General features: G+C 35.1%; 2 protein-coding genes and 1 long non-coding RNA gene across 3 annotated transcripts in view; 2 read left to right on the top strand and 1 right to left on the bottom strand.

The window, feature by feature from the left end:
• The first annotated feature begins 322 nt into the window (after window positions 1-322).
• The window catches only part of LOC149786970 (uncharacterized), a 45,370-nt gene continuing 18,107 nt past the window's right edge, over window positions 323-27,585 (top strand). Inside the window, exons 1-5 of the mRNA XM_089976009.1 lie at window positions 323-414; window positions 697-1,051; window positions 9,933-10,017; window positions 11,002-11,799; window positions 26,588-26,848. Coding sequence (XP_089832135.1) covers window positions 323-414; window positions 697-1,051; window positions 9,933-10,017; window positions 11,002-11,799; window positions 26,588-26,848 — 1,591 coding nt within the window. The remainder of the gene's footprint in view (window positions 415-696; window positions 1,052-9,932; window positions 10,018-11,001; window positions 11,800-26,587; window positions 26,849-27,585) is intronic.
• LOC149786972 (uncharacterized) lies at window positions 14,173-15,871 on the top strand. The gene is made up of 2 exons (XR_016425241.1): window positions 14,173-14,395; window positions 15,167-15,871. It is a non-coding gene; the product is annotated as an uncharacterized LOC149786972 (long non-coding RNA).
• Window positions 16,288-18,641, bottom strand: LOC149786971 (uncharacterized). Its single transcript, XM_089978306.1, has 3 exons — window positions 18,397-18,641; window positions 17,704-17,786; window positions 16,288-17,245 (listed from the first exon to the last, which is right to left on the bottom strand). Exons 1-3 carry the CDS (start codon window positions 18,557-18,559, stop codon window positions 17,075-17,077), a joined length of 417 nt encoding a protein of 138 aa, XP_089834432.1. The 5' UTR covers window positions 18,560-18,641; the 3' UTR covers window positions 16,288-17,074.

Below are 27,585 nucleotides of genomic sequence, written 5' to 3'. Positions count from 1 at the left end.
GTTGTTGTTATAAAGAAATAATGGAAACTGTGATTATTTGCGGTTCCTTTAATACGGAGCTACCAAAAAAGTGATTCTAAAAAGTACAAATGGTAAAGATTACATATTACATTCCTTTCTTAAAAATAGTCATCTAATGTCAACATGTGATATTTCCCCTTCTGGAATACCAGGATATACATATTGCTCATCTCACGGCAAACACTCGTCCTTGACTTAGTACATTCTGATACCCTCATCCAAAATAGATTTAGTCCGTAGTGCCAATATTGAAGATGATCATCATCTTAATATATCTGATCATTTAACTGCAAGAGCAGACATGTTAGTTGCAGACGAACTCCTGGAATCAACATTTTCCAAATATCCAGTAACAGTCACCTGGCGAAAAGCTTCTGCAGAACAACAGGAGCGGTACAGAAGTGAAACCAACGAGCACTTGAGTTCATTGGAGCTATTTGTTTAGATAACATTTCAGATGTACAAAACGCCCTTGTTACTGCTGCGACTGTTTTACGCAATACAGCTGTCACAATTCTTCCAAAGAAAACCTTCCTGCCTCACCAAAAACCTTACTGATAATTTACTAATGTGGCTGAACTATATAACGAGATGAGAAGAAAACGAGCGCTAAAAGACGAACGGCCACGTGGTATGCACATTTACAACTTATGCAGAATATAAAAATGCGATAAGAAAATTCAGAAACCAATTAAACAAGGCAGAAGACCAGTACGAACAGGAACAATTCAATGAGCTGGAAAAAGCTGCAGAACTGGATGTAGGGAAGTTCTACAGAATAGAAAGACTTCATAAGAAGGGACAGAGACAAGATATCTCGGAACTAAAAGTGGAAGGAAAAATAATACGGGATCCTCATTTGATTCGTGACGCGTGGAACCAGCATTTCAAAACTTTAGGAACTGAAACACCTGATATACTTTTTAATGAATCGTTTGCAGCTGAAATTAGAAACAGCATGAAGAATATTGATGACGGAGCAGATAAGGATATGTTTGAAACCATATTACAGAAAGACATTGAAGAGGCTGTAAGAGAGCTGAAGAAAAATAAATCATGTGGACATGATAAAATATATGCAAAGCATTTAATTTTTCCCTGTCAATCAATTAGTTCATTTTGTGCAAAGTGTATAATCGCATCATCTCCTTGGAAACGTATTCTGACTACTTCAAAACTGTAAATGTTATACCTATCTTCTAAGATGGGAAAAAAGTACAGGCTAGATATGAATAACTATAGAGATATTTCAATCGTTCCCGTTTTTCAAAAAGTATTTGGAAAAATATTGTTGCAGAGGATAACTCTTTTTAGTGAAAGTATCGATTTCCCTCACCAATTACAACAGGGATTTCGAAGCAAATGCAGTGTCATCACTGCAGCCTTTATTATAAAAGAGGGAATATCCCATTATTTAGAAGGTCACTCAAAAGTCTATGCTGCTTTCCTGGACAATGCAAAGGCCTTTAATACGGTATGGCATGATGGCCTCTTTTATAAGCTATTATTTCTTGGCGTTAAAGGAAAACTGTGGAGATTGATTCGAAATTCTTTTCGAGATGTTAGGGCCCTTATTCTGCTCAACGGCCATCATTCGAAACCATACTCAGTCAATCAAGGGGTAGGACAAGGAAGAATGCTATCAGCATGGCTATAGTCATGATAAATGACCTAATATCCTTGCTGGAGTCAACAAAATCTGGAATACAAGTTGGTACGTTAAGGATCCCTTGTATTTTACTAGCGGATGACGCGATATTACTATCTTCATCATTTAATGGTATGTGTGTTTTACTTCGCAACCTCCATGACTATACATCGAAGTGGAGACTCCGATACAATGCTGATAAAAGCAATATCGTCATATTTCGACGAAAAAATTCATAAAAGATATCTATGTTCATGCTCGGAGATAAAAGGATTCCTATAGTTTATTCTAGAATCTATGCTGGGGTTACTCTCTCTACGTATCTTTCTAATAAAGGAAGATCAGTATTTTATTCCTTTGTTGGAACTGGCATTGGAAAGAATGGAATAAATCCAATTAATAGTGCTAAAATATGGTCAACAATAGTACTACCTGCTATGACATATGGATGCGAATTATGGTCCAACTTGAGCCAGTCACAGGTATATGATCTAGAAGTATGTCAAAGAAAATCTGAAACAAGAATTATAGGTCTTAATCAGCGCTCTTCAACAGGCAGCAACCTTGGACTGTGGTCAGTTGAGGGATATATAGATAAAATCAAATAAGGTTTCTTCAATAAAATCTACAGAGCTAATGGTTCACTAGCATGGAAAATTATATTCAACAGAAGAATTCTTGACTTCCTGATACACGAGAGCGAGAGCGTTGGTTTTGTTAAAGATATATATCGTGTTCTTTTGAAATACCAGCTTGGCGGTTTTTTCCATTCTATACGTGAACACCCTATATTCTGTCCCGAAACCAATCTGGAGGAGGAATATTGAAACGGCAGTTCACTGCTGCGAAGAATCATTGTGGAGATCTAAACTTGAAATGAGACCTGAACTTTTACATTATGCAAGTGTCCATACTGATCTTCAACCACTTGTTGTCTGGAAGCTTGGTAAATGTTTTCCTAATAAAACCTTGACTTTCGCTAACATTCCCTATTTAACTATGTGTTCAAACTTAACAGAGAATAAATTTAACTGTAAACTCTGCAAGAGATTGACTACAGACAGAGCCAAGCATATGTTACTATACTGCCAAGCCCTAAAAGATGAACGTAATACTATGTTTGAAAAAAATAATAGATGCAAAAGACATTCTAGACTCGCGCTGCCTTTTCTGTCAGGACAATGACTCATTATTTCATATCCTTTTGGGCAAGAGAGTTGATATCTATGATTCTGTGGATGATCAATCATGGCAGGCATTCATGTTTGTGGTGGCTGAAGGAATAGACATAATGTACAGAAGAACAAATGAACTTGAAAACGATATCTGATATTATGCTTGTTCAGTAAATTAGGGAAATGCATCAATTTCGTTACTATCTTATAAATTATTTACAAGTGTTCTAAGTTAGAGCCAATGTGATAATCCATTTAAATCGTTCCAGTCGAATGTAAATAATTCCAATTCCTTTATTTTTCTCTCTTATCTCTGTTGCGTATATATCTCGTTTGCAATAAGTTTTCTCATTCATGTGTTTAGATATTGCGTTTTCTTAAGTTTTGTAGATACATAGATATATTACATGCTTAGTGTACTGTAAGTCCATTAATGTCAAGCTATATTCATATCTCTTTTTTGTAGTAATGAAAAATTAACTGAATGAAATCTCTTCTGAAGAGGAAATAAAGTCAGTCAGTCATACACACACACACACACACATACAGACATACACACACACATTCATATACACACATACATACATACATACATACATACATACACACACACATACATACATACCTATATATATATATATAGTATGTACGCTATATCAATGATATACCACGAGATGTATACATTTTTCATTAAAAGGAAACGAGGCTTGCAACATGTGGGAAATCATTGATACAGCGTATATACTATACATATATTTTATTTAAATCCCATACAAACACACATATTTGCACATTGAATGGAGTTACGATATGCACCTGGCAACTGTGTATTGACTGAGAGAATGAACTCCTCGCATCCTGTGAGTCAGTCCGCTACAAAATGTAGTTAAACGATTTTTCTTCTTGTTCACGATCACATATGGAAATTGATAAGTTGATTGTTTTCTTTTTCAGTTTCTATTTTTATTCACATTTATTAAATCGATATAAGACCCATTCATGATCTAAACATGAGATATGGTTTTTATGAATAAAGTAGTGCACTGCAAACACGGTTAGCTTCTAGCTACGATGTCGTAGCCTCAACTTGATTTAATGTGGTTGAGGTTACGAACTGATCGCATATCATGTAATGGAGCAAAAAAAATTCATCACTAAAGTCAGAAAAACAAACAGTGTAGAAATCTACTACATAAGTATAATCATGTTGTGAAAGAAGTTTGGCTTATTTTGAATTTATTAAGCCCTTACACGATATAATTTATTGGCATGGTTACACTAACCTCACCGTGTCCACCAAGACAGATAACGCGAGACTCGCCGTGACCCCTTTTTACGTAACGCTTGCCAGACCATCTTTGGACCTTCTACGCTATGTTATTATCAATCAAGTGGCGAATAATGGCTTCTTGGTGGAATTTCAAATTTGCCGATAAACCATATTTACTTTTAAAGCGCAGAATTTCTCACTCAAACCGCGCCAAATTTTTACTACGATTTGTTTACGTTTCCAAATAAGGCGTCAATGTCCTTATATGGCACACAAACAAACGAGGCTGAGAACGGAAGTAATCATTATTTGAACTAATATGGCGCACGATCTCAACGAAAATATCGGATAAAGAAAAAGGTAAACGAGATTTTACAACTATTTCTTCAATGATTGTCAATACTTCCGGTATTAAATAAGAGGACTACTCAATTTATTGTATTATATGCAAGGAATATGTTCAAATTGTTGATATTAGGCTAAAAGAGCGCCAGGTGAGAATCACACCCGGCTTGCTCCATTGACATGCTTATGCTCATGTTAGTACCCTGTCCACGAGGTAGGAGTAAGAGTACTAATATTAGTACTAGGTTAGCTTTTTGTAGAGTGAACCTGTACTGTCAGGCATTCACGTAATGGCGTATGGAAATTAGTGTGGAATAGAAACTAAGTAAAATGACGAACCAACAAGAGGTAATTAAACTATTTTAATATATTGACAGTTCATCTAAGTCATTAATCTGCTTTAATTAAACTTTATAAAGACTATACAATTCTCTCTCTATCTGTCTGTCTGTCTGTCTGTCTCTCCTCCCTTTGGACTGCTTGACTAACATTAGCATCATTCATACGTCCAGAGACATCGTCGTATGAAAAGCGAAAATCGCCAACGCTTGCATTTTCATGGATTTTCGCCCGTATCTAGCTACGATAATTCAGAGGGGGGGGGGTCGACCATTTGGACATTTTTATATCTAATAATTAATAATCGATTTTTAGAACATTGTAATAGGTTTAAGAAACAACAAGAACGGATTAAAACACAATACAGTATGTCCTAGTGTTATACACAGGGGTTCGTTACAAAGAAAATTTGGAGTATCCTATATTGTTAAAGGTTAGAACCCTCATCCCTTGATTCATGGACGGATACTCCAAATTTTCTTTGTAACGAACCCTGTGGTGTCACATGCTATTGCAACTGTGTATCATATATATTATGAACACTGTAGATAGATCCCAAGGATAGCGTAAACGTACCGTTACGACGAACCAGATCAATGTAGGCTACTTCGTACAAGTTCAGTTATAATGTTTTCGTCCAGCGCAATATGTTTTTCTCTCTCACTCCAGATTTTTGCTTATTTTGTCATTTACGCACGAGAGGGGAATGGAAGAAATAAAGGATGCCGATTAAATTGTGTATCATTTTAATATCATTTAGAAAACAGTGACTATTAATACTTATTTTCATATGTCATTTATGATTAAAGAATGAGTAGAAATTATCATTGATCTATAGGCTTGCGATTGAAAGAATGTTTATATATTCGTGTTATTGCGCCATGGGCGGATTACAATTTGATATACTAATAGTATTGGTATATCAATTTGCTTTATACCAACACTTTACATGCGATGTTATTTTTAATATATATATATATATATATATATATATATATATATATATATATATATATATATATATATATATATATAGTGTGTGTGTGTGTGTGTGTGTGTTTAGGCTTGTTTTTGTTTTAACGACATGTTAAATACGGGCTACATCATGTAAGGAAGTGGGGGATGGGGTAAGTGACTTTCCCAAACGCCTGTCGACTGACTGGTTTGGACGGGTTTCGTACCCGCGACCCTTGGATTATTACGCTAAGCCAGCTGAAATACCATGGCTCACAAATTCCAAGGTTTATTAAAGTGAACTATTATAAACATATCCTATGAATTTGGAGTTTGTACAGAACTATTCTAAACATATCCTGTGAATTTGGAGTTTGTACAGAACTATTCTAAACATATCCTGTGAATTTGGAGTTTGTACAGAACTATTCTAAAAATATCCTGTGAATTTGGAGTTTGTACAGAACTATTCTAAAAATATCCTGTGAATTTGGAGTTTGTACAGAACATGCTAATGTGATTAAGTTCAAATGACACTATTATTTAAATCGCAAGTCTAGGTTAGGAGAAAGTCGTAGATATGGCACATTTTGTACATGAATAATAAATATTAAAATTTAAGCATTCGTTAGCAAGCCAACAGTGCTTACCTTAGTAAAACCGGATCATGGCAATTCTGTGTCAGTTTATCAGACTTTATACTTCCATTAGTCAGGTTATCAACTTAAGACACATTAAGTGGGAATACTTTTATTAAAGAATTAGGGCTATAACCGACTGTTTCGTTATCTGGATTCCGTTTCCATCCAATTAACGGGACTAATCTGCACTAATTTACACTGAGATAATCAGTTATCTATTCGAAATCAGTCATCTGAACGTTGTCCGAAGGAACTCGGAGTAACATAAAATTGTGTGTAAAAATATCTCAGAAGGGAAATGTGTATGGTAATTTCAAACATATCGCATGGGAAGGTGGGTTATCTTTTTCAATTATATTGCAGTATGTATTTACGATTCCAAGTTTAGACACAACTCATCGTATTCCATATAATGTCTTGAAATTATTTTAACATGTAAAGTCTAAAGTGCAGGATTTTGTGTTCTAACCACAAAAAAGTTTTAAAATGCGTTTATACGAAATTGAATCCATACTTTAATGATGAAAGTCACTTTATTTCGCAACATTCGTCATCGAAGATGCTGCGTCTGCAAGCTCACTTGTTTTCGTTGCTTTATGGCTCAGCAACGTCCTAAATAAAAAGGATCCGACAATTTTAATGTTCTGTCTTTCCACCGCCAAAAAGGTTTAAAGAAAATATTAATGTTGTGAATTGCAGAGGAAATGAAATTAATTATACCCAATGCATATATCTAATAAAACCAATGTATTATTTCTCATTAAAGATGTCAGCGTGCATGGTTACGTGCATTGGTAATGTGATAAGTCTGTTTATTTCTCATTAAAGATGTCAGCGTGCATGGTTATGTGCTTGGTTGTGTATTGGTAGCTTGATAAGTCTGTGTATTTCTCAGTAAAGATGTAGAAGTATTTGTATTCACTTCGCCATAACAAGTCAACGTGTGTGTGTGTGTGTGTGTGTGTGTGTGAGAGAGAGAGAGAGAGAGAGAGAGAGTATATTTCCGGTATTGATCGACTTTTAGATCCTTTGAAAACATAAACTCCCTGCCGGTCCTCAAACTGCCCTTTCCATATCTATATATTTTATAGGGGAGTAGGCTGGTTTCTCAGCAACCGATTTTACTATTAAAGATATGCTATCACATTTGTATAGTTCTTCACGTTATCTACAATAGACTCTAATACCTACAAATGGCCCAAGGCTTATCTGTTAATTTACTTTTTACTGTTTGGCCATAAAAATAAATAAATAAATATATAAATAAGTCTCCACTTATTCGCGAACTACTCACTCCACCCTTGGAACATCGCTGCCAAACCTAGAAATAAAGTTACATTGTATACTGTGGGAAGTGGTACAGATTAGTTTGTTTAGGTCGGGGATCATTTGAAAATGAACCCGCCCACCCTGCCACTCTCTCTCTCTCTCTCTCTCTCTCTCTCTCAGCAATTTTAGACTAAACAAAAATAGTGCAAAATAACTTCTGTCACAATAAAATTATTTCATTAACTACATGGCATGAATAAGATTAGCAACAATAAACAGCAGCAACCACCACCACCACCACAACAACAATATTAATAATAAATGAACGAGCATCTCAAAAGACAGTGTTAACGAAGATGATAACAATTAGATGAAGATGTTGGAAGTGTTTGCATTTATAATAATGCTGAGAAGTAATGTATGACACCGACGACAAAATTTATTTATAATGGTTCTCTACCATTATTTAATGACCACTTCTAAATCTGACGTTCTTATAATTTATTTACTTTTATATCCTTTGAGAGCATAATTACAATTATTATTTATTCTCGGTAAAATTTAGCTTCTCGCTTTAGAACCATCAGCGAAAGTTGCACTGAATAACCCCATGGCCTTGGCTTTCGATTCAGCATACTCCTGACAGGGCCACAACACTGTCTATTATTATTGGTAGGCCGTATAATACCAATGGAGAAAACAGTAAGCTTTGCTAAATGGTTCTCCCAATTTCGATCAGTTTCGATCTCTGTATATGTTTTCATACATAATGGGATGATTTTTTTTTTGTTATATACGTTAGCGGAAAAAGTCAGGGATTCTTTACTTGCAGTGATGGAACACAGACTGTTGATGTTACAAGGTAGAACGCGGCATACGTCACAACATACCAGTGATGTCACAATACAGAGTCTCAGGGCCGCCAAACAGTCTGGTTCTTTTTCCCTTGCTTTTCTTTCGATTTCAATCGTAGATCATAGTAATAAAGGAGTATGCAATCAACGTGGTCTTGTATTATTGCGCACAGACGCTGTATTTTGCAAGAATATGAGCTCTGAGGAGAGTGCAAGCGGTGTGTTGTGGTTCAGTAGCAGACGACATAAATGGAATAATGCTGAAGTTTACATACAAACAGCTCTTTGCATGGAAATAGTCATGGTAGTGTATACATGTAAGGATGCGATAAAATTTTGTGTATAACAGGGAAATATAATGTCCTAATGATAATCTATCTTTTTAAGACTTTATTGTATATTTTTTTCAAAATTGTTTTTAATGTGAGTTTCATAGGTGTTTGTTACTCTCAGTAAAAAAATTTTTTTTTTGACAACACGCTCTCTCCTCTGTTACTAATTCGTGGAAATGGAGCAGATGTTGTCAATAATAGTCCTTATTACTGACGGAAACGAATGCCTGTGCTATAAGTGTAGATGATTAAGACTTTTTCCTCCACCTCACCCCCACCCCTTAATCGTTTATATCGCCCGTCATGGTAATCTCTTTTAAAATGTTCTAAAATGCATGTTTTTTCTTATAGTACTTCATATTTTTTAAAAGAAAAAGTTGACCGAGAAGATTTTCTTTACATAGAATTATTATCATCAAATATAATTAGCGCCGAGTAAAAGTTGTCATCCATCGCTAGACATCATATTGTAAACTACTATCCGAATTTTTATACTGTTTCGTACAAAATAGAATTTAAATTTACCGCGTTACCCTGTGTTTGATTTGACTTTATATTATTATCTAGACTGCTCCAATGACCTAAGTGGTTAGAGCGTCCGCCTCGGATGCGGGAGGTCGTGGGTTCGAACATTGTCATAGTACTTCATATTTTTTAAAAGAAAAGGTTGACCGAGAAGATTTTCTTCTTAACATAGAATTAATATCATCTTCAAATATAACTAGCGCCGAGTAAAAGTTGTCATCGCTCGCTAGGCATCATATTGTAAAGTACTATCTAAATTTTTATACTGTTTCGTACAAAATTTCTTAGATGCGGGAAGTCGCGGGTTCGAACATTGTCCCAAGGACTGAGTCCGTTGAGTTAACGATTGACTCCAGGCCAATTTCGCGCTGCATGTACAAATTTGTATTTTCATTGCCAGTAAGTTTATATATAGCTATATAATGGGAATTGCATTAGTTTCCAAGTTATATTTGTGGGGTAAAATCCCACAGGAATAAGGATGGTCCCTGCGGTAAAAATATGATGCATGTATTAAGATGTCGTTGCACGCCAGTTATAAGTGTTTATATGCTTATAGGGCGGGGATCTCAAAATTGTTAAAGTTATGACACCGAGGCTACGCCCTTGGGAGCAGAGATGGATGCTGTGGGTGACAGCAGCATGTATTAATTTGTCTATTCAAGGCAGCGAAGTATATGCACGCTTATAATATGTAGATCTCAATGAATTCTTAGTTGTGACACATAGGTTAAGTCTCGGGGGGGGGGGGGGAAGAACCCTGAGGTCAAATTCAAGTTAGGGTTAGGGTTATACGTTTGCCTCCGTATGCATAGTAAGTTTTATATTGTTTTAAGGAGGGGAGCTACGCAATTTTCATTTCTTGAGGGTAGGGATATATCCCGATTCAGTGTATATATTTGCAAATAATTAATGGACAAGTGGTTTCTCGTGCCTGTTAAGTAATTATTAGGGCATCTCAGTAGATTTAGGCAATGGCCCGGGGCTAAGTGTCTTTTGAGAGAGGGGTTGAGATAGACCCCGGAGTATCAGCTAATGTTATATGTGCCATCGATCACACACTGCAGTTTTCACTTGTGTGGTATAAGAACTCGGGATTCGTGTGAAAATTATGTAAAATCACCCCTAACCCATTAGGCCTTAGTAACTACTGATAGTATAACACTTCTAAATAGTGTTAGTAAAATCAACATTCTTAGTACTAACGGTGTAGAAGTTCAAGGACATGATATGTACGATATGTTTGTTTACCCCCTCCCCTTTCTTTAAAAAAGAAACAAATAAATAAGCAACAACAACAACAACAATAATTACAATATGATAATTATGAAGATGGTGGTGTTGTTAAGAGGACGATTAAGATATTGACGGTTGGTTGTAAAAGTTAAGACAGTAGATTGTTCATTAAAATGTAAAAAAAAATAAAGATAACGATATATAGATGTATGCAAGTTATTTTGCTTCATTTTCATATGGTCTAAGTATATATTTAAATGTTATTTTGAATTCCATAATATGGAATTATATACGAGTTATTTTTCGTTACTTTAATATAAGTATATATGTCGGTATATTTGTGTATTGCTTTGTAAAGGAAATGTCTTATAATTTGCTATTTTTCTCCACAGCCGGCAGTAAACCCTTCTACACATACATAGGTCTTGTCGTCACTGCAGACGTGTTGATAGTCATTGACGGCGGGAAACTCCAACTACGCAGTCGCCATGATGGAAAACTCCTGGCTGTATCAGACAAACTGGAGTACGATCCCATGGGTATGTGTCTTATTAGTAACAAGGAAGTCGCTGTGATTCTAGAGAACTCTGCCATTGAAATCATGTCATTTGAATCTACACATCGCATCGAACGGGTCAAGAGATTCCATGTAACGACAGGATTATATGAATGTCATTCAGTGGCAAAAGTCGAATCAAGGGACAAACTCGTTGTCAGCGGTTGGAAATGGGACGACGGCATGTTGTACTGGTGTGTTGTAAACCTTACAGATGGACATGTAGACTTAACTCACAAGGTCTGTAAAGGGTACCATTATAGTTATAGTAACTTGGCCGTAAAAAACGACACTGTTTATATCTCGTGTCATGCTCGAAAAGCCTCTGATACTGGTGTGTACTCGTATCATATTCCTGATCCCAAAAGACGGAAGTTTTTGTATCGCCATAGTGATTTGAATTCACCCAGGGGACTATGTGTGGATACGAGGGATTATATATATGTATGTAACGACAACCCTTACAGCATTCATCAACTGACAGAGAGAGGTGAATTAGTGACCATACACAAGTTGTCATCAATGCCCAGTGAAATATTCTATGAGGAACAAGATGGAGTTATATACATCACACACAACGAATATGAAAGTAACAAGATTACTCGATACAGACTGGAGTATCCACATCAACAAGGTATATTTCTAAATTTCCTATTTTACATCACACAACAAATAAAACTACATACGTCATTGATTTACAATTCTCAACGCTTTAAATTCATACTTGAAAAATAGATGTGAGTTTGAAATATTTCAGTTATAACTGTATTATGAAGACAAACAAATTGAAAACAAATTTAAATGTTTTAAAACAAAATGGAATAATTAATTCCCGTTTTTATTTTCCTGATTGAAATGTACAGTACGTGAGAAGTTGATCATGCATATACATCTTTATTGATCTAAGTATAAATAAAATATTATTTGATGTTTTAAATTTTAATACTAGTATAGTTACAACCATGTCGATTAATTCCTAATAATAAAGTTATTTGTACTTAGTTGTCATCACGAAACGTTTTGGCAAAAATTTAAAATCGCTATCGACTTCCACAATGGTGGCTTGATCAGTAAGGGGGGTGGGGTGGTTAGTACACTTTTTTCTTCAGAAGTCGGCGCTTTATTTGCCAGCGTCCTAAAATGGCAATGTACTGTAACCTGTATTTTTTGGAGCGATTCTATATTGATCATACAAGGAATATTTATCGACGAGCAAGTGAAGTTAATTGAATAATCGTTATTGAAAGGTATATGTAATCGAATCCTAAAATGGGACTCCAATTCCTTTAAATGTTTCATACAGCACTGTGCCTTATGGGAACCATCGCGTGCCACATGTAAACAAACATCATCCGTGTCGTCTATAATTAGCATTCTCTACTATCATTATATTGTTATGACTGTCATGTAAAATATGCACAAAATAATTGCACAAGGTTACAATACACACTGACTCTGTTTATAACATGGTGTCAAAATATTGAGTCAACATGTTCCAATACACAATGCAGATAAAAAAAATCACTTGCTAAAATTCTGGAAGAAGTGTCGTACATTATACTTTTTGGGAGGGGTACCAGACAGGTGCTCCCCCTTCTAAAAAAAATATAAAAAAGTATTTATGTTCGTTTGTTTCCCCCTTAGGTATGTTTTATGTTTTATTTAAAAAGAATTTTTAATCAAAACTTAAGTTTGAAATTTTTGATGGGGTATTTATTTTTCCCTAGTGTTATCTATAGGGCTGTTTGTCCAAGTCTGGTTTTATTCACCTTGCTCGGAGTCCCTTCCCTAGAATAATTTTTGTGACCTTTGCTAGGGGTCTCCTGTGTCTTCGTGTTTGCTATGTGCTTGAGTGTTATATTGTGTGTATGCTATATTGTCTGCATGTTTGAAACAGCAACTTTATATCAAATTTCTTTCCCAGTTGTCTTATTTCGGTCTTTTGGATTTAGAATCCAGTATAATATATTTTAAGTTATATTTCATAATTTTATTTGCAATTTAGAATTTTGGCGATTGGAACGGTGCAGTATGTTCATTTATAAAATAATAATCCTATTGTTTTAGTCGAGTGGTTTATGTGTGTCGTGCCTCGCAGTATGTGCTAAAAATAGAAATAGGTAGGGTGTTCTCGATTCAAGATCCACACTTATTTTATTTCATTGTATTTCTCCTGAATCGAGTTAGCCCCACCCTTTTTTAAAATTTGCATATTTTTCCAAAAATTAAAAAATTGTTTATTTGTCTATAAGGAGTAGACCGATAAAACATAGCAGTACAGGGACTGTATGTTTAGAGTAAAGTTCACTGGGGTGTATCTTATGTAAGCTATGCATCTTTTTGTGATATGATCATGTTATGTTTGTTTATATCCAATATGGGGGTCTTTTCCAAGACTCTTTCACAGGTCTGTCCTCTACGCACAGCGCCATGTGACATAGCCCCATGACGTTATCTTCCTGTATTTCACTCATGTAGGAACCCTGTCCTTTCCCATCTACCCTTCTAATCTAAACAAAAAAGGAGAGAAACACAGTTATCTGTTTTAAATTGGGTACTCCCAAAAAAATGTAAAGCTAAAAAAAAATTGGCAGTTCGAAGTTTATGTTTAAGATTTAATGTGGAGTTTAAAGGTTCCTAAGGTTTGGTAGGGTGCATTTCTGGGTCGGAGGATGAGATGGAAGCTCTGACTTGCGCCCTGGCAGTATCTCACCCCTAGTGGGTGGCCAATTCAAGCTCTCCCTCCAATCCCCCTCCTCTTGATGTTCTACCTCCCCCAGGAACATAAAGAGTTTATATGATGGCCAGTATATTTGGGTTTGTAATTAAATTATCTTAAATTTAATAAACTTTAAATGGTTTGGGCAGTTTAAAATTTTCTTGGAATTATATCTAATTTTATTTTAATTTTCACTGATTTCATATTTTTATCTTCCAATTGCTATAGACCATTCTTAGAATGTATTCATATATTCATGTGACCCTGGGTCAGCGAATCCAAAACGAGGCTAATATAGGCACCAGTTTCATTTTACCTCGCAACCATGGCTGCTACAGTTGATACCGGCAACAGAAAAAATCGTGACAATTATTGTCGTGTTCCGTTGTGCAATGGGAATGCTAGAATTCACATAGATTTAAGCTTCCACCATATCCCATCAGTGAAGAAGATGGAGCTTCGTAGAAAATGGATTGTTGCAATACGTCGTGATGAGGGGCTGAATTTTAAGGTAAGAAAACTGGATGATTGTTGGTGTGTTTATATTTTCTTGCAACTGAATGATGTAAGAATAAGAATTCCAAACGCAAAATAGATTCTGTCGATGAAGTAAATGATTGTATGTATGTGTGTTTTATAATGACAGGTTTCTAAAAATGTTACCCCTAGTCCCATTCCACATAACGGGGTCATCGAAAACTGGGCGTACCGCCAAGCAGCACATTTTTATAAGAAATTATGAATTTTGCGTAGGAGTAGTAAGTACAGAAAAGGTAAAGTTATTACCTCGTTAAAAAAACAATTAGAATGTAAATGACCACGATAGAGAAGAGAGATAGCACCAGTACAATGAAAATGATGAGAGTACAAGTTGAATGAAATTAAGAGAGAGAGAGAGTGGATAAGAATTAATGAAGCTGTTGATAAAACATCACTGCATAATTTCTCTTATTTACTCTGAAAAGACCTGATTTATGTGGGGCTTATTTTGCTTGCTGTTCTCCAGATGGCACTGATATTTAATCAAACCATAGCTTTGTAACTTTTGTTTTACACATTTATTTCATAGTGTGTGCATGGTGTGTATGTGCATGACACAGTGTGTTTATGTGTATGAGAGAGAGAGAGAGAGCAGACAATCAGTGGAAAGCAGCCTCTGTTAAAACTCTTGTATAATTTTAAATTATAGTGAAGCTGGTAACTTTGCTAGTTATATTTTTTTGTCTCCATTATAGTTAACAAATGTTGATGAAAAGCTACATTATTATTTTATCTTCTTCAGATCCTGTGAGTTGCATATAGCATGCAAAAGTAAAATTACAGAGCTGGAGAAGAGACTGAGGAAAGCAGTAACAGAATTGGAAGAGAAGGAAAGGCAACTGCAAGATTTGAATAAAAAAATAAACATGGAGAAGCTTGGATTGAACAGATTTACAGATGATGATGAAATGATAGAATTTTACACTGGTTTTCCCACATATGAGGTTTTTATAACCTTCTTCAATAGCATCAAACCTACTGCATTTAGAATGAAGAGCTTATATTACAGCACAGGGAATGACATCAACATCAGGGGACGGCAAAAGGCAATGGACCCAGTGGATGAACTTTTCATGTTTTTGTGTAGATTGAGATGTGGATTTCCGATTGAAGATATGTCTGTTCGATTTAATATTCACAGGTATTCTGTAAGTCGGATAATAATCATGTGGACAAATTATTTGTATTTTTTACCAAGTCGTGAGCAGGTTCAAGCAAATATGCCTCTCGATTTTCAACTGTACTACCCAGGAACTAGAATTATTATTGACTGCACAGAAATATTTACAGAAAGACCCTCATCTCTAGTGCTTGCATCAAAGACTTATTCAAACTACAAAACTCACAACACCTGAAAAGGTTTGGTAGGGACAGCCCCACACGGTGCAATCACGTGTGTCTTCCTTGTACTCGGGACGCATGAGTGATGTGGAGATCACAAAGCTGTCAGGGCTTATAGATTTGTTAGAACCAGGGGACCAATCATGGCAGATAAAGGTTTTGTTTTACATAAAGTTTTAGAAGGTACTGGTGTTTCCATTGCAACACCACACTTTCGGTGTAGTGATGGGCAGTTCACAGCTTCCCAGGTGGAAACCAATCAAAAAATTGCAAGCCTGAGGATACATGTGTAAAGATACATTAAGAGGGTGAAAGAATACAAAGTTATTACAGTCTGTGGTGCCTCTGACAATTTCTGGGTCAATAAATCAGTTGTGGACAGTAGCAAATGTACTGACTTTGTTCAAATGACCACTAATTAAACAAAAGAAATAGCATTTTGTGACATGGAAGTATCATGTAGAACTTGTGAATGAAAACAAAGATACTGAGACATTATGAAAGTACCACATAAGGTTCATTTTATTGACATTTCAGTTGTTTATTTTTAGACCTTAAAATCATGCCACATTTCATTGGCATCTTGTCATGCAAATACCTTTTAGATGTGTGAATCTTGTTCATTTTATTAACATTTCAGTAATATACAAGTTTTTTTAAAACACCTTTAGTAACATCGTGTAATATTTCAATGACATCTTGAATTTCATGCAAATACCTTTGGTAAGATGTGTGTATGTCGATATATATATATATATATATATATATATATATATACACACACACACACACACACAATTACTCAAAGGGTTCATGTGAAAATGATACACAATTCTATAATGCATCTATGTGTGACTGTTCCGGCCTATATACATATATAGTAAGCAAAACCAGCTACGCTGAATTTAAAATTGACAATTTATGTAAGTAGATTTTAAAAGCAGTGCAACAAAGTCCACATTGGCAACTGACTTGCAGCCATTTTGCTTGGAGTTGTCAGAATGATTTAATAATGTAAAGGCATAGAAAATTCATTTTAATATATCTTACAAAACATTCATATGCATATATACAAACAGGAGAACGTACTAGTTGAGGTAGAATCTATAACAGAAGAGATCAAGCTTGTCCTTGACAGCTTGCCAAAATTCCCTGTCAAACAGAATAGTCTCAACATGAAAGTCATTTTCCAACCACACACAAAAATCACACCATTCCAGTCCTGTAACTGCCAACTGCATTTGAACTTGGTAGTAGTAGTTGTGGTTTGTCTTCAATTTCAAGGCATCATTAGAGACCGCAAGGTACTTCAGAGATAGTAAAGTGTCTGCAACTGGACATTTAATCTCCAACAAACCATAAGGTGGGTGGGGGTCCTGTTGGGGTTGTAGACTTTACGATCAGGAGTTGCAGCAAGCCAATGACAAAATGGGCTCACAATTATGCCACTTGGGTACAGATTGACATTGTCATTCATTCTCTAGAAGAAAAAAGTTATTTTTTTTTTATATAAAAACAAACCAAAATCATAAATCGCAATAATTTAAAAGGTGGTTTTGTTTCTTATTCAAATAAAATGTTCCTACACAATGGGGTGTCATTTATGCAATACAAATTATTTTCCTTGATTTCTTAAGCAAGTTTTACAAATTTTTGTTGTTGAAATTTCTTTTAAAAAGGATACAAATCGGATAATTTTCTTTTCTTCTTTTCTTTACAGCATACTCATTTTGTATTCCAAAAGCAATCCTAATTTAGGAAAATAGACAGCCCTGGAAAGTTTATTTGAAGAAATATGATATGGCCAAACTGTATCGTAGACAGCATTTATGCAAGATCTGAATTTCAATAATATTTTAAGTGTTGAAATATTAAAAATATTTGTGCATGTTGAATATAATTTTAATAATTTATAATATAAATATGAATGAAAATGACCTCAACAACATGTGGTGACTCGTTCTTCTTTTGTGATCTAAAACACCGTCCCTTGACAAGGCATTCATTTCCATCTCTATAAACTGAAAATAAAAGAGAAACTCAGTTTAATAAACAGATTAACATAATATCCCATACATAAAATGACAAAATGTTATATTGTTTAGACACGATTATTCCCTATTATGTTTACTTGATCTAATGTGTGCAGTTACATACTGGGTGTTAAAATTCATCCATCTACCAACACCACAAAACTAATAATTATAATCAATGAACAATGAAGAAGTTCACATAAATAAGGGACCAATTTGTGTGTGGGGGGGCAGCTTTGAACAAATAATCCTGCTGTTTTGTGGGTAAATATAAAAATGTCAGGTTGTGTACTTTTGATACATATTAAAATGCAAGGTATGTACCCAAAACTATTTAAAGCGCACCACAAAGTCTCAACTGGTGAGGAAGGGGGCGTGGTTGGTTAAAAGGGCAGTTTGTGTCACTATGCACGTTTTGTAAATGTTTTATTTTGACCGCATGTTTTGACCACAGTACTGACTGACAGCTGTACATTTAAATCAGACCTACTCAGAAAAAAAAATTATGCTTTAAATAGTTTCATTTCTATATCGTTAACTTGTGTTTTGTGTGCAGTAGAGAAAAAGTACACTCAAGATAGGACGTAAATCAACTTACCTTTAAGAGAATGGACATATCCCTCACTGTAATACTTGAATCCTTTTGTCATCTGTTCATTCCCTGAACTGCTGGAGACACCCGTGATGAAATTCTCAACGAATGTAAAAGAAATATCTGGCAAACAGCTCAGATCGTTACTCGATGTACAGTAAGACGCCATATTTTTTTCTCAGTCTGCCTACCGTAGCCTCGTTTTCGCGATACATTAATATTCATGAGGATCTCATTAAGAATGGTCTATAATCTGCCCGCATGCCCTCATAGCATCAGCTGTATATTCTGTTATTTTGTATAGAGTTCTCTTTGTAAATTTTCTGTCTAGGTACAGTATGTTTTCTTTTTTGTATTTCTCTCCCTTGCTTATTTCATTTATGACTCCAATTCTGCAAGTTTCAAACTAATCTTATGATGAAATAGTGTACAAGAGGCAGTTAATATATATCCAGATCACCGATTCTGATTTTATAACACATGTTTATATGTTTTATCATCAAAGGATATCAATCAGGAAATTGATAGTTGCTACCTTACTCGGAAAAGGGTTAATGGTCAATCAGCTATCAAAACATGCTTGTGAATGGGCAAGAGCTTGTTTTGTCAATGTAATTGGTATCAATACTAGGCCTAGCTACTGATGTCTTGATGAATACATTTCGCTACAACACTAGAACTAACCGGGCTAAGGCGATGGGCATTTTAAAAAATTATGGTCAGTCAATGTACCTCTTAAATAGCTCTTGTTCGTCCATCAGTGATACTGAATTTTGTCAGACCAAGTAAGGACTTATTCCAAACGCTAAGCTAGGCATCACACACTTTCTTACACTCAGCTACTGTCCTATCCGAACAATCAATTCTAGCAGCTTTAGCACTCTTCTGAATCTTGTTACAATCTTCTTAAGTTTGCAGTTTAACCCCAAAATACTTATCCAAATTTACGAATGGCATTTTGTCTAAGTCTCAACATGTTTTGATTCTGAGGTCACATGCACTACTTTTTCTGATACATTCGGAAATGAACACAATAACGAAAGCTAAAGTTGTTTATTTGATGTACTTTTATAAATGACTGCATGTACACCTCTGTCTTGCTGACTCTGAATTCAATCACTGTAAATATCAGTACATTTCTCTACCCAGCCGCCAGTCAAAGCCTTTGAACTTGCTGTACAACTATTGCATCATGTTCTTTTTGATGTACTCTTACATTGGCAACATGTATGTACATCAAGGAGTCTTTCAGTCACTGAATTCTGTCATTGTAAATATCCGCACAGCTAATTGATCAACACATTTTCCTACAAAGCAGGTGGCTGAAGCGGGACTGGCAAGTCTTTGAATTTTGTCGCACACCAATTGCATGCGTATGGAGGACTCCCGACTGTGATTTTCTGCATCGCAGATCACAAATTGGCATCCAAATATGCGTAATTATGCGTTTCCAAGATCTCTGCATACTTTTTCTATTTTCTCATTCATTTGTTTTTAGTTTTCTTTCTCTACTTCTCTTCCAAAATAGATACCTAATGCTTTTACTCTTTCCTTAATTAGGTGAGGGTGTAATTCTAGGTGATTTCCCCGCCAGTTTCCTACTTTTTAAAATTTCTGTCTTTTCATGATTAATTTTAGATCCTGATGCCTTTCTGAATTTTTCAAATTCCTTTTCCAGGTGTTTGAAGGAAGTTGGATCGCTAATGAAGTTCATACAATCGTCCGCATGCTGTAGCATTTTTACCTTCTCTTTTATATTTGAAACTTTATTGCCATCAATCTCTTTATTTAGTCTTACTCTTATACTTAGAATTTCAATTGCTATTACGTATAATAGCTTAGATAGCAGGCATTCTTGCCTCACTGATCTTTGGATATCAATTTTCCATGTGTTTGCTCCATTTACCTGTATTCTTGAAGTTATTTTGCTGTACAAGATTTTAGTCCACTTTTGGAAATTATTTCCAAAGCCGAATTTGTTAAATACTTTCTGTATATAGTTGTATTCTAATCTGTCAAAGGCCTTTTCCTGGTCAAAAAGTACCATAGCACCTTTTAGACCGCATTCATTTACATAGTCTATTACTGTTCTGATGCTTAGGATGTTATTTTGAATGTCCCTCCTTTTTGCCCCACATGTCTGATTCAGTCTTTCAGCTAATACTTTGCTTAAAATTTTGTAGACTGAATTTACGAGGGAGATGGGCCTCCAATTTTTTAAATCCTCTCTACCTCCTTTTCCCTTATATATTAGCGGTATTATGCCGTCTCATACTTTTTGTCATAGCATCGTTCCTTAATAGTATTTTATTGAATAACCATTCTAGTATGGGCGACAACTCGCTGCAGAATTTTATGATGAACTTCAGGGTGAGTTCATCTCCTGGGTATTTTCCTTTTGTTAGTTTCCCAATGCTATGTATTATTTCTTCTGTCGAGATGAAATCACCACACAAGTCATTATGTTCTGATGATACAGTCTCGCATTCAATTCCCTGTAGATATTTTTCTATGTTAGTATCCTCTGTGTTTTGCGACTTGTACAGGTTGCTGTAGTATTCCTTTATATAATTTAGAATTTCATTTTTACCTGATGTCGTCTCCTTTGTATTCAACTTCAGGCTATTCATGCATTCCCCCCCCCCCCCATTTCTTCTCTCTTGTATAGTCCTTCTGCTTTTTTGTATAGTCTAGTAAGTTTCCCTGCCCTAATTTCCCTACCTCTGTTTTCTTCTATTAATTTATTTAATCTATGTTTTAACTTATTATCTAATTCTGCTGTGCTTTCTTTTTGTAATTGTATTTTTATTGCCTCTTTTTACATTTTTGTTTTTCCTTCCTTCTTTTGGAGTAGTTTATTGTTTCTTTTCAATATTTAGTTTTAAATGATCCCATTCAATGATTATGTCTTTATTCCCTTTATCTTCAAATTTCTTCAGTTCTGTCTTTATTTCTCTCACAAAATCTTGATCTTCTAAAATCTTATTATTGAGTTTCCAATTCCCTTTTGTCTCATTTGCTGTTACTTTTAATATTCAAGTCTGTATATATTTATTTGTAATCTGATAATTTAAAGTCCATAATCCCTGTATCTTTACATATAGTTTTGTAAAAATTTGTACAGCAAAACTTATCCAGCATGCTACCTTTATTTATTTTGTATTCGTACGTATATTCTCTCCTAAGCATATTTAAAAATCTATACACATGACCAGTTTATGTATTTTTTAAGGAAGTTTTCCATCTCTGGCTTAAATCGTATATCATTTTGTTGTCAGTTCTCCTGTTCTGTCAATATTATCCCCCACCCAGTTAATGTCTGACAGTTTTTCTAAAAAAATGTTGTTTTTGATACTTGGTTGCTGGCATATATCTGTTTACAAAATGTGCCCCCTCTATCACAACATGTATCATTCTCCCTTTGAAGTTTTCACCCTCCTCTTTCCTTTCCCAATTTAAGTCTTTTCTCCTTTTTATTAGCGTCGCTACTCCTCCCCTAGTATCCTTCCCTTTAAAATCATTTAATATTAAAATCCCATTTAATTTCTCCTCAATTAAAGCAATTAGATCCCTTGTAAAACCATTGTGAGTTTCCTGTATAAAAAGCACATCATAATCCAAGTCATTTCTCATGTTTAGTATGTTATCCTTGTTAATTCCATTAGCATTTAGTGACAATAAACGGAAGTTTTTTTCCCTCCATTTTTGTTTTCCATCCAGGGTGCCGCACTAGTGGTTGTATTCAATTATGTTTATTTTCTTGTATTTTTTGTTTATGTTTAAGGGTTAGATTAGAATATTATTATATTTGTTCAATTTGTGGGGACACTGGCCCCCCCCCCCCCACTGTTTATTGGAGTAGTTTCTCAAGTTGTGTCTTCATTCCTGTTTGTCATGTTAGTTGTGTTATCCGTATCCTTTTCGTCACTGTTGTACTCCGTTCCCGTTTCAAAGTCTTCGTTGCTTTCGTCGTTGTCTCCTGATTTGTCATAGTCCATTTGGCCGTCCACCTCGATATTATCTTGTCTTTTTTAATTTTAGTTTCATAATGTTGGCCTCATTTCTTTCGTGTGCCATTTTGGGGGTTTCGTTCATTTTCTGTTTCGTCTCTTTCCTGAGATGAGCTTGAAACTGAGAGTGCATTTCTTTTATTTATTTTCTTTTCAGGCAAGGGCGTTGAGGTTAGAGGTTTCAGCCCATATAGTTTAGATTTCTCCTCCTCTGTTTGGTCTTCTTCTTTTTGTGAGGGATTTTTCTCTACTTCAAAGAACGTAAATCTATTTTTTAATTCCATTTGCCCCTTTTTTTATGGGGTTTCATATATCCCCTTCTTGTTCGCACTCAAGATGTTTACCCAATCAGGTGTTATCTGGGAGATTTCCCCATTTCCGTTTTGTCAATTTCCGGTAATGTCATACCCTGTAGGGATATTTGTTCCTTGTTTACATTTTTGCCCATCTCATATTTGATTTCTGAGATTAAATTCCCTATTTGTACCTGTGGGTCATTGTTTGGGCAGTTTTTGTCGCCTGCAGCCTTGCTAGCATCAGTAGGTGCAGCCGGTTGGTTATTGCAATTTTTGGGGTCATGCCCAGTTTGGCTACATTTGGGGCATTTCCTGTCCAATTCGCTACCCTTGTACCATGTCTTTACTCCGAATCCCATTACATAAAAGAAAACGGGGATTTTCTTAGCTTCCTTCCTGGAGATAAGAATTATTCTTACCCCAGTTTTTATGGGGCCAAAGCCCCAGACTGTGGCCATTTTGTGTGTTTTAACTTTGATAAGTAGCTTGCTCTCTATTTTATTTATCACTTCTCATATCAATTTCCAGAGGGAGGCCTGAAATATGAATTTCCGTTGTTTTTGCCTCAATCTCTCTTACAAAGGTCCTGTTTCACTTACTGATGCCATTACTCCTTTAACTTCAATGGTATTTGTGCTGAGTAGGGGAGTATCAGATTGTTTGGGGTGTAGAACATACTTATTAAAACCTCCATTTTGTAGGCCGTCAGTTTTTCTTATGTCTATCCCCATTGTTTGTAGAGCCATTAATATTTCTCCTTGTCTCGGTATGTTTGTAGCATTTCCAAAGTTGAGGGTTTGACACCCCGATGGTTGGAAAGCTAGTAACACATTGTTCTCTACTTGTGTTCTAAAAGTGCTCAGCTTTGTATCACTTGGTTTAACACTTATTGGTCCCATTTCAATTTGTCCCTGTCCTTGATTATCATAATTTCTGAGTTCATTTCACCTGCCTTTTGATTTTTGGATCAGGGTCTCACACCACTAATGGCTTATTGATTTACAAAAAGTCCACTCAATATTTAAAATGAGGCGGTTATCCCTATCATGGTTGGTATGTAATTAACTATTTGCTTGATGTACAATACAAAAACTTGTAACCCCAAGGCTACCAAAAGTCATCAAGTGCTAAAGACCCAAAGAAACAAAAACATAATACAAAAAAATTTACTAATCACCAGGGGAGTGAAAAGTAAAGAAATAAATAAAGCTAGTGCAAAATTAATTGTACTAACTTAGAGATACCTTCTGGTGAATTGATCTCATTAATCCATTTGGTCATTGTTCACACCAATCTTTGGGCTTATAAATAGGGATTAACTTTTTCTTATTCCTGAGGAGTAGGGCATAACCGATTACCATTTTTCTACTGATTTCCGATTCCGGATTTTGGGCATGAAATTGTTCCGATTCCGGATACAATTCAATTAATCGGAAATGCTAAATTAAAAGGTTTTTCAAATTAACTTTTTAAACCGTTTTACACACGATTTGCATATCACACCGATGTCACAAGGGGAAGGATATGGCAGGACTATAGCAAAATGCAACGAAGTTCAAAGCCACAAAGAATCCATGAAATTTTTTATTTTTGTAAAATGCACTGAAACCAGCTGCCTGTTCCGACCCATTCTTTGTTCAACAATTAGTTGATCTTGCCGCCAGGCTTTAATTTTCCCGCCTTAATCATTTATGTCGGCAAGCGGCCAGTTCCATCCTGTACTTTATTCAACAATTAGTTGATCTTGCCGCCATGCTTTAATGTCGCGGTCAAATAAAAATAAAACAGGCTTTTGTTTGGTCCTATAAAGTTGGCCTCTTGCAGCGACTTAAATAAAAGCAATGAAATCTGATCGATTCTTGCATTTTCCAGAGTGATCGGTGATTGAAACAAGTTTATTGTGCTGTGAAAGTTTCCTTATTAACTTTATTTATATTTACGATTGTAAGAATCATTTTCTTTTAATACCTCATTAGCATGTGTCAATGTATTCAGTATTATGCCTTCATTATTGAGGATGTTGACATAAACGGGTAGGACTGTATTATATATTTTAATAAATTTAAATCTTTCGGTCTAACTCAAGTATTATCGTTTCACCCCGTTGTGTTGACCATATTGGACTTTTCTGACTTCTTATTTAACTTTATTAACGCACTATCGAATGACACGCAGTGTTAGACACGGTGCTATAGAAATTCAACTTTATTATTTTTATTATCCGAATCGGTCGTTCCTGCCTTGTCCGACTCCGATTAATCGGAAGTTCATACTATCCGGTGGAATCCGATTTCCAGATCAAAAGTCGGTTATGCCCTACTGAGGAGTGTTTTAAAGTATTGTCTGGATATTTTATTTACTGCTCAGTCCACAGGTACAAGACCAAAAGTAATTGAAACAATGAATAGTAACACAGATTTATGTTCTTTGATTTACTTGGATTATATTTCTTTTTCGGAGTAAATGAATGCAAGGTTAATTCTAATGTACAGTGTGTGAGGATTTACCGCATCCTAGATGGGGAAAAACATGGGGATGTATGTTTTCACTGTCTTCTTAATTCACTGGAAGAACTATTGGGGCATCATTTATTTATTGAATTTAAGGTGCTATACAAAGTCTTCATATTTTTGGCGTGTTTTCAAATTCCCAAGGTCCAGAAAATAGTAACTACATGCTATTTTTAGATTTAAATTTTTAATCAGCTTTTTTGTATAATATAATAATGAGGGTATATCCAAAAAGGTTAACTGTACTTCTTAAAAATACATTATTTAAAATACCTTTAGCATAGCTACATATAGTCTTATAAGGATTCATATAAATTTAATAAATAATCTAAAAATAAACTTAGGAAGCACATATATTTATTTGATCAAACTACATGTACCACTATCTGAACAAGCAGATTACGGAATTAATGGACTTTGAATCCTAATATAGCTTTAATGAACATATAGGAGATCGGGAATAGTTGTCATTAAAGTACCGTTTCAGGAAAGCGATACTTTAGTACAGCTTATTTTAGTGAACTATCTTATGAGCAGTGAATAAAAAGTAAATAATAAACAAAAGGAACAGTTTTCGAACTAATTGTTACAGCCGGCTAAGCTAGCTATGTATATGCCCAGTCACCAGGGGGCATCTCAGCACATAATATTCATACACTGGTGGGGAACAGATCAAGCTCAGAAACATTAGCAGATTAATGTGTATACAATTAGAGGCAACATCTTTTAAAGATTTTGATTTAAATCGGACTTGAACAGAATGTAGATGGATATTGAAGTGTTAAGTATATAGTGAACTATGGCCATTTCCTCCTCTCCCTCCTTTTTGAACTACATGTACTCCCCCCATAACTAGTGTGTACCCCCAACCCCTATTAAATAAATTCCTGGCAGAATCTCTGAACAGAAAGTAATGTAGTTGCAGCTAGAGAAGATAGTATAGAAGCTAAAGGGCAATGGTTAACATCTGGGTTACAATGACTTTATTTTTAAATATCATTTTCTTTTTTGGTGCCTTTCAGGTATACATAACACAACTATATGTTTTTTTTTTTTCAGATTAAAATTTCCAAGTTGTGATTTATTTAGTTGGGTCCACTTTTAAGATTATGCACAAATGAAAACCAATGAGCTGTATATGGTAAGTTTTATTAACATAGGATATATGCATGTTGCATACCATTATTAAGATGAATAACGATGATAGCTTGAAAGCTCAGGCCAAGCTCTCAAAACATTTAAGGAAGTTCTTGTATTTTAATCTAGTTCAGTGTCGATAATACTGTGTATATATACAAACATAAAATACACGTGTGTGTGTGTGTGTATATATATATATATATATATATATATATATATATATTGTCTATTATATACACAGGTGTCCCAGTAGAAATTTTGAACATGGACGAGAGATCCATCCAACTTTTTGAAGAGGCTCTTAAAGATGGCAAGGAGACTGTTTACCACATAAGAGTCATGGTTGTTGGACACTTGGGTGTGGGGAAGACAACCCTGATAAAGCGACTACTTGGAGAGGAGGTTAACATTTTAGAGAGACATAGTACGGAGGGCATAGATGTGTACATCAATTGTTGTGATGCTTCTTTATCAACCCTTGAATGGACACGGCGAAAAAAAAGTATGTAGCCATACATAATCATAAAATACCAACAGATTTTATACAAACATGCTGTAAGGTGAAGCATATCAAGTTATTTTGTAACATGTCCATAAATGAAGATTCATCTTGAATAGTTCTGTAGTTTCTTACACTAAATTTAATTTTATTTGGTGGGAGCCTAAGATTAGCAACAAAAAAGATTGTCTGGCATGTAAATAGATTGCAAAAAATATTCTATCTTTGATTTAAAACTCCAGATAACAAAATTATTCTGACTGAAAACAATTTCCCAGCCCCCTACCCCCGATTTATTAGACTTGTGACAGAGCCATCAGATTAAAATGATAAAGCACAGTCCTTCTGTGGATCCAAGCAAAACTGAGGTGGCCACTGGATTGAGAATCTTTACTCAGAACTATATATTTTACGAATTCTGAAATGAACATGCATTCTATAAAAAGGTCTAGATGTTTAGATGCAGTATCAGAATGACAAAAAAGTTGCTTAAATGACTTCTTTCTTTGGCAGAGATGAGAAATAAAATGGCTGACAAACTGTCCACTGCTGAATTTTTGAGTAATGTCAGATAGCTCCACTGACAGGCTAATTGTGGTACAGTAGAACCTGTCTTGAAAGACCACATCTTCTGCCAAAAAATATTGGTCTCAAGACAGGTGGTCTCTCATAACAGGTAATAACACTATACAATCAATAAATCTGTGTATGGAGATCCTGCTCTCTTAAAACAGATGGTT

Source organism: Sinohyriopsis cumingii, chromosome 12, assembly GCF_028554795.1.
Source record: "Sinohyriopsis cumingii isolate HCF-2022 chromosome 12, ASM2855479v2, whole genome shotgun sequence".
Classification (NCBI taxonomy): Eukaryota; Metazoa; Mollusca; class Bivalvia; order Unionida; family Unionidae; genus Sinohyriopsis; species Sinohyriopsis cumingii.
The sequence above is the reverse complement of the archived record's forward strand: the minus strand, read 5'-3'. Positions and strand labels throughout refer to the sequence as shown.